The sequence below is a fragment of the Meleagris gallopavo genome, chromosome 1, assembly GCF_000146605.3.
Source record: "Meleagris gallopavo isolate NT-WF06-2002-E0010 breed Aviagen turkey brand Nicholas breeding stock chromosome 1, Turkey_5.1, whole genome shotgun sequence".
NCBI lineage: Eukaryota > Metazoa > Chordata > Aves > Galliformes > Phasianidae > Meleagris > Meleagris gallopavo.
In genome coordinates, this window is record NC_015011.2 from 50,823,389 (window position 1) to 50,831,379 (window position 7,991).

At 40.9% G+C, this 7,991-nt stretch overlaps 1 protein-coding gene across 1 annotated transcript; it reads right to left on the reverse strand.

Moving 5' to 3' along the window:
* Positions 1-24: 24 nt before the first annotated feature.
* Positions 25-6,573, reverse strand: TDG (thymine DNA glycosylase). The gene is made up of 8 exons (XM_010712330.3): positions 6,121-6,573; positions 5,108-5,337; positions 4,526-4,595; positions 2,843-2,978; positions 2,663-2,745; positions 2,492-2,586; positions 872-1,043; positions 25-751 (listed from the first exon to the last, which is right to left on the reverse strand). The coding sequence occupies exons 1-8, from the start codon at positions 6,212-6,214 to the stop codon at positions 567-569; spliced, it is 1,065 nt and encodes a 354-aa protein (XP_010710632.1). The 5' UTR covers positions 6,215-6,573; the 3' UTR covers positions 25-566.
* Between the last annotated feature and the right edge of the window lie 1,418 nt (positions 6,574-7,991).

Consider the following 7,991-nt stretch of genomic DNA (forward strand, 5'->3'; position numbering starts at 1 on the left):
GACCCTGCACATAGCAGGGGGGTTGAAACTCAATGATCATTGTGGTCCTTTTCAACCCAGGCCATTCTATGATTCTATAGTTACAGCAAGGTTACTAGACTCATTCTTTTAGTCTACAAACTGCATGGCCAATACACCAGCTATTCTAACACAGATGAATTACTCGGGTTACAGTGTTCAAATACTCCTCCTTCATTTGCCCCACCAACAACAGAACAATTTCAATTATCATTCTATGACTTTGCTTTCCTTAGGAATGAAACTAATGAAGTGTCAAAAAGCACGATACATTCATACAAAAGTGAATGCAATTACTGTGTAAGCCACTAGTCATGTCTATTTGTCACATCCTATGAATCAGAGTTTGGGAAAACAGTTTGAAGTTGCAGACAATTGATTTTAAATAAGAGTAAATGCTTTTGGTTTTTTTTTCCCCACTCCTTCCTCCTACAGAGACTTCACATTCCCTCAGTTATGTAAGAGTTTAACTGCTGCTATGCTTTAAATATATTGTATGAATTGTGGAAGTTGCTTAAAGGGTAGAAAATTAAGTGTATGGAATGGTTCTAAGAAGTTCTACAGAACGGTTTAGAGAATGAATGTCCCGAGCACCACCCTTTACCAGTTCCATTTGAAGAGAAATTGCACTGTTCGCTTTCATATGGTGCACGATCGCAGTAAGCTCCTCCATATGCTGCTTCATAACCTGGATCATACTTTTCTTCCTTGACAGCCATCTTTTTAGCATCCTCTGCAGAGAGAGCAGACCTCAAGTATTAAGAACAGAAAGCGTTCAAAGAACATTTTTACTAGAGAATATGTGAAAAAAAAACCGATACATTTTATAAGATAATTCCAAGAACCACTATACCTTGTGCAAGCTGCAAGTCAAACGTGTACTGCACTTCCTGCACCTCTGTGTTCGGTGCAATGCCTTTCAGCTGATCCCGTAAGTCTTTTAGCTTTATGTAATAATGAACTTTATCTTGCGCACGAGGAAACTGAGCACATCTTGCACTGGATGATGGCATAACGTAGCACAGCTTAAGAAAAAGAAAAATAGCATTACTGATCCCTAATATTTAGTGCATCAAGAGTAACTGACAGTTAAGCTCATGTTATTGTTCCAATTTTTTGGACAAACATCCACTGATACCAAAGGTTTCTAGGAGAGAATAAAAGGAGTTTATTTTTCCTGTCTTGCCCTAAAGAAAGGGTCTGAGTATCAGCAGATGAAACAAAGACAATTCACACCACTCGTTTACATGCTGTAGGAGAGGTGATCAAATATGTGCTACAGCAATTCCAAGCGTAAGACAGAGAGGGAAGCACACTGCAGAACTCTGTGAACAAGTGGAGCTCACAGCCAGAAAGGCCAAAGAGCACGTGTTAGTATGCAAAAACCCAAATCCAGGACAAAAAGCAATTAATAATTAGCCTTACTTCTTGGCCAAGCGTGCCTATGTCACACAACTTAACTGAAGTCAACTTAGGTGTTTCCATTTCTGCTGGCAGCCCTAGCTAAAGGCTTGAGGTTAGTTGAGAAATAAGGAATCCCAACCAATACATTCATTACAGAACAGTATTTATGATTTATGAACAAGTACTTGTAAGGAGGGTTATTTATTTATCATTCTTGCATTCCCTTCAGAAATACTTAAAAGCTACTTAAGAAGGAAGCATTTTATCACCAACAGTTCCTCAGGTTCTGATGGCAACACTCCACCATTAGAGAGGGACAGTTTGAACCACAGGTAACTTGAATCACTAATAATTTGGGATGGGTAGAAAAACACCCCAAAAGTTTGAACTGAGCAGGTAATGAAGCTCTGGAATAAGCTGCCTTGGCAGGTAATGCAGTTGCCTTTGCTATTCAGAACAAATTAAACAAACCTATCTGTGATGATACACAGCTGGTCTTTTGGATGCTTCCCAGCACCAGATGTCAGTGATAAACGAGTACCTTCCAAGTGTAGATGCGTACACTCTTCATCAAACTGCTGTACTTTAAGCATCCAATTTAATTTCAAGCTGCAAATCAGCTTAAGATGACTGAGGCTGACTGAAGTGTTTGGGCATGCTCAGAACAGAAATGCTGCAGAATGTAAGCTCAATCACGGGCTTCATATTCCTTTTTTTCCTCAGTTATGTCTCCCAGCATCAAAATTCAGTAATATTAGCATACAGGTAATTGGACAGAGGTAATCAGATGGAAGTAGATGACAGTTACAAAGGCACATGTGTTTTACTAATTTTTTAAACGTTCCTCAGAAAATGAACTAACCTACTAATCATAATACACTATTCCCAAAATAATATCTGCCAGTCTGATTAAGCTGTATAAAAGATGTGCCTGAAAATTGCCCAATCTTTCTCTAATTAAGTAAAAGTCCTTCACATTCCTTGTATTTCGACATTACTGTAAGTGGATGTAAGCCCTAAGATTTCATTAGTTTTGAAATGGCCAAAAAAGAGTGCTCTCAGTACTTACAGTTTCTGTCTCTGGTACTTTGTGTGGCTGCAATCCAAATTCCAAGTTCTTAACTCGTATTCCAAAGACTTCTCTACTAAAAATTTCATAGATACCTGAAATGAGAGGACAGGATGAGTGGACAAAAAAGGCTACTAATAGAACAAATTCATTAAAAATTAATATTCTCACATTTTCCATTGAAAGCTGCTATACGAGGTTTATACTTCTGTAATTTCTGCATCAGAATTCGCCCTCCTTCTCGAAACTCTTTACTAGAAGACATAGAAAAAAAAGAAAAGAAATTAGTAAAAATTATAATCACAACCATTAATTCATTAACAAGTATGATATTCTCCTGTGTTATCCTGCCTGGAGAGGTCTTTGCTTCCAGGTGTTGTCCTTTCCACCATATTTGTAAATCCAATCCCATATTTATGTGGTAAGGTGTGGTCATCCATATGGTTCAGCTGTTCATTACTTAGACCAGACATGAAAAGACACTTCCCTGCAAAAGAGGAAGACAGGTATTTGCTTTTAAAAACCACACAACAGCAATAAAAACCACCATCACTAATAAACCTTTGGCTACCAAGGCACAGTAACAGAATACTGAAGGAAGAGTCTATGTTAATAGAGAAGGAGCTAATTGGGGGAAATAATGTGACAAATGCAGTAAGTTATCATAGAATCATATCATAGAATCATAGAATGGCCTGGGTTGAAAAGGACCACAATGATCACCTAGTTTCAACCCCCTGCTATGTGCAGGGTCGCCAACCACCAGACCAGGCTGCCCAGAGCCACATCCAGCCTGGCCTTGAATGCCTCCAGGGATGGGGCATCCACAGCCTCCTTGGGCAACCTGTTCTTATGCATTATCACCCTCTGAGTGAAAACCTTCCTCCTAACCTAAACCTCCCCTGTCTCAGTTTAAAACCATTCCCCCTTGTCCTATCACTATCAGCTCACGTAAACAGTTGTTCCCCCCTCCTGTTTATAAGCTCCCTTCTGGAAGGCCACAATGAGGTCTCCCTGGAACCTTCTGTTCTCCAAGCTAAACAAGCACAGTTCCCTCAACCTTTCCTCTTACATAGTTTTCTCTTACATATTTGCCATTGCTTTTTATTGCACTTGGCCTCGCTGACAGTATCCACGGGCATCTTAAAATAATATTTAACATAAAAAAGTATAGTTTGGATGGTGTGCAGTGTCAGTCTCTAAGCACAAGTTAACCACATGTAGTTCCAAATGGTCCAACACAATCTCAAATGCTTGGATTTGTCAGAGCACGTATAACTAGTCTGCTTCTTGACAAACAAGACTATCAGATTAGCTAATTTGCAGAACACTGGGAAATAATACCTGATTTACTGGTCTGCTGGGTACCAGGAGATTTTGGCTGGAATATCACAGGGCTGCAAATCAGCCCGCGTGGAGTTCCCTATTACCACAGCTGGAATGACTCCCGCTATGCAAAACAGCATATTTCAACAGAGCTCACATACAACCTTTCTTTATGAGAACATGCTGCAGAAAACGTTATTTAAATAGAAAAATAGGCTACAAAAAAAAAAACTGTCTGGAGAATCAGCTATGCTCCATATGCCTGCTGGGAAATGGTAGCGGCTGCAGTTTTTTCATCACTTAGGAAGCTCACTTAGCAGAAATGAATACGTGTACAAGGAAGAGGATTTGCTGCTGAAATGCCTCCTCGGGAAAACACAAACAGTTTTGTTGTGAATTGATGCCTACTGACTTCCCCTTGATAACTCAAGAACTAATTGTTTGATTTTTATTCCTAACGTTGCGCATTAAGAAGTTATTTAGTGATACAATCCAATAAACTGCATTTACTTGACAATTCTAAACCTTTCATTTTATTCCTTTTTATGTACACTATTTGTTAGAAAAAGTTACGGGATTTCAATCACTCTCAGAGTGCTAAAAGCAAAATCCCTCTTTCCACTCCTCCTAAAAAAAACCCAACAGCTTAATTAAAGTACCATAAGTTCTAACAGTTCTGCAAATGCCGTAAATAAAGAGAAGACATACAAAAATGGTTTCCAGGTCCAGGGTAATGATGCCCTTTGTAAGCTGCCATCAAGCCGGGATTTATGCCAATCTGCAAAGCAAGATACAGCCCATTTTAATGATTGGAACATGGCTCACTGGTCAGGAATGCAAGTTACAGGAGGGAAGCCTATTCCACTCTCCGAAGTTACTGTCGATAAACAAAAGAACATCACTGACATCTTCCAGCATTGTTCAAAAACCTGACAGTTTTACAGTAGGGTTTCATTGATGTGCACTGTCAAAAGAGCGGCTTTCTAGCGTGCTTCACAGCCACTGCTGTAGCACTTCTGGTGCACTGTCAAGTAATGCTTTTTCATGACTGTGCATTAAACGTAAGCCTCGGACCTCTCAGCAGTTAGAATTACGTTACTATGATCCTTAACAGAAAATGCAAAGCAGCTGTACACACAGGATGCAGTTTAGAAACTTCATGGCAAGATCTTGCAAGGTCTAAGTAACACAGATAAATAATGAAGGAATGTAAATCACAACCACTGTGGCTGGACTGTAAAACACAGCACAGACCATTTCTACCTCATTCTGTAACTGTGAGTTACTCACTATTACGATGTCCAGATCGAAGGTTAAAATATCAGGTAAAGTCTTTGTCAGAAGCTCAGCTTCAGACACACCATTAAAACGGTCCACTTTTCTTTTCACTTTAAAAGTGTCTGTGATCTTTTCTTGTTTCCCTTTCGACTTGGTTGCTTTTTCTTTCTTAGCAGCAGGCTTTTTAGGTTGCTTTGGCTCAGTTGCTTTGGCTTTTCTCTTCCTTCCACCTTTTTTAACTTCTGAAAAACAGCAAATACATTTTTTGCACATTTCTAAGGCTGCAGCATGAACATTCAAACAGAATGAACTACGCTTATGACTAGAAAAAGAAATCAACAGAAATATGCCTTCAAAATTCCTGAAATCAAACAATTATCAGATGGATTTCAGTATTCCAAGCTCAGCTTGGATGTCTCTGTACCACTCACAGGCAACTATGCTGACTTAGAATATGAACCAACAATAACCTCATGCCTAGGCTATGTTGTTTGCATGCTGCACGCAATGATCTTTTAGAGACAGTTTCACTTGTTTTGGAGAATATGCCAGAACATGCAAGTTTAGGTTCCAAAGAATGTTGAAGTGAATTCTAGTCTACTATCTACTCCTCAGCCTCTGAATAGGCAAATGCATTGTTACAAATCATATAATGTACTGAGGAAACTGACTTGCATAGCAAAAGCAACAGGTCTCAGGGTAAGGTTTGAACTTATCATGACCACACTGGAACTGAACACTGCATCAACTGCTTACAGTTTCTTGCTTACAGTGCAGACACAGCCCAATGCACCATGCAGCAAGGTAATGGAGGAGAGCTTGAAGGTCCAGAGTTTACTTCTCAGCTTTTTCATTCTTTGGTAACAAATATTATTAAACAAATGCAATTAATCGATACTTTCTCAAAGACTATCAAGAAATTGAAATCCAGCAGCTCCAAAGGTATATACTGAGACAAATACATATCCATATGTTTATTCCAACCAATTACTAAGATTTTAGCTCTCTTAGCCCAATCAAACTACCTTTAGGAGGTTCCTGAGCAAGATTTGGCTCTGGAATGCCCTCTAGAGTTGGCTGCTCAGTCATGGCTTCCATGGTAGGTGGCGCAGTCATCATCTGGTGGAACGGAAATGTGTAAAAAGCTTGAGCTTGCTGGAGATAAGCGTAGTATCTTAAAGAGAGAGAAAAAAAGAGGCATAAATCATCAACTATTTAGGCATGTAATGATGTGCCAAAGAGGCTTGTAAACATATATCTTTATCAAGACTGCCAAGTACCCACTCACGTTCTTCAGCTACTCTATTAACCAGGCAGTAAATTATTCAAGTCCGTTAAGAAGTCCAACTGCTTAGTAGCCATGAGGTGCTGCTGCACCCAACACCAATAGCCCAGCTCTCTCCCACGACTGCTATAAAGTACAAGAACCACAGCAATTTTAAGGACAGCACAGAGCTTCCCATAACACTGGGGAAAACTGTCTGCAGCCCACATTAGCCACGTCAACTGTCTATCCAACAACCAATAGCTCACAACATGAGTTAAAACATTCACTTAATGCTACTTTGTAGGCACTTTGTTCATACATTCTACTGCTATGCAAATACATTGAAAAGATTTCACAAGCAGTAAGTTTTCAAGAAATATTTTTTATCACAACTCTTCATAAACGTATCAGTTTTTAGGTATATAGAAATGAGGGCACCCTTGAGAAGGAATTGCTCTTTATCACGCAAGGGATGTTTAAGAACCACTCTGTCAATCAGATTTATGCCAGAAGAGCCCACAGACATGAGGACAGGATGCTAACTTTGAAGCAAACAACTATCCTGAATCAGGGAGAATAAATTTGTACTCAGATCACAGAATCATAAAGACTGGAAAAGACCACTAGACTCACCCAGCTCAACAACCATCCCATGCTCACTGACCACATCCCTCAGTGCCACATCCACACGGTTCTAGAGCATCTCCAGGGATGGTGACTCCACCACCTCCCTGGGCAGCCTGTGCCACTGCAGCACCGCTCCTTCCAAAAAGAAATTTCTCCTAACATCCAACCTGAGATTCTCAACCTGACAAATTTCTTGGCTGAGCTGCTGGATCTCTTCCATTTTATAAAACATTCACACGGTTCCTGAACCAAGCAAAACCGATGTTTGGATTGACATCAGGGAGCACAGCTGAGACATGAAGAATATGGTTGATAGTGTAACAACTGTGGAACAGAATCAGCTAGAGAAACATGAGGGGATCTAATTGGAGAAAGATCTCTAACAAGATGCCTTCTTTTAAGGCATGTTCTTATCGTATATACTTATAAAATCCCCTTCCTTTAAAGGCTGTAAAATTCCCTTCAAACCAGAGGATGGCTTGCAGTGCATCCCAGCCAAGTTCCCCAACCCCTCACCAGTGAGATGAAGGAGGGCCTCCTCCTTCACCTCTGACACTCATAGGAGTTTGCAGATCACTTTTTTTCAGCATGAGTTCAGATCCCTAACGCCTTGCTAACGCTGAACGGAGCATTAAGTAAATATTTCCAATTCAAAGTGGTGACTTAACCCGCTGCTTCACGTCAAGCTACAAATAATAATAAAAAAAAGACAAGGGCGAAAAACTACGTCCTCCACAACAAAACCAGACGTTAAATCACGTAGAATTCCTACCTTCTACACACGGATCCCCGCACCAACACGAATCGTTCTACACGCACGAGGATTCCCCACACGCACTTCAATGCCCCGACCCCTCTCAGCGGTCCCCCAGGCCCTCCGCGGCTTTCTCACAGCCCCGCGGCCTCCAGCGGCGCTGCCCCGCCCGAGAACGCGCCCACGTCAGCGCCGTCCATGCGAGCCCCCCGCTCCGCGCTCCCTCAGGACGACGGGCGCGGGGGACC

Excerpts from the sequence above, each read along its gene's own strand:
- TDG (XM_010712330.3), bottom strand. The coding sequence starts at position 6,214 with ATGATGACTGCGCCACCTACCATGGAAGCCATGACTGAGCAGCCAACT. Across the intron at positions 2,979-4,525 it reads TGGACCTGGAAACCATTTTT|GGAAGTGTCTTTTCATGTCT; the intron begins GTATGTCTTCTC and ends CCTCTTTTGCAG. Across the intron at positions 2,587-2,662 it reads AGCAGCTTTCAATGGAAAAT|GTATCTATGAAATTTTTAGT; the intron begins GTGAGAATATTA and ends CTCTCATTTCAG.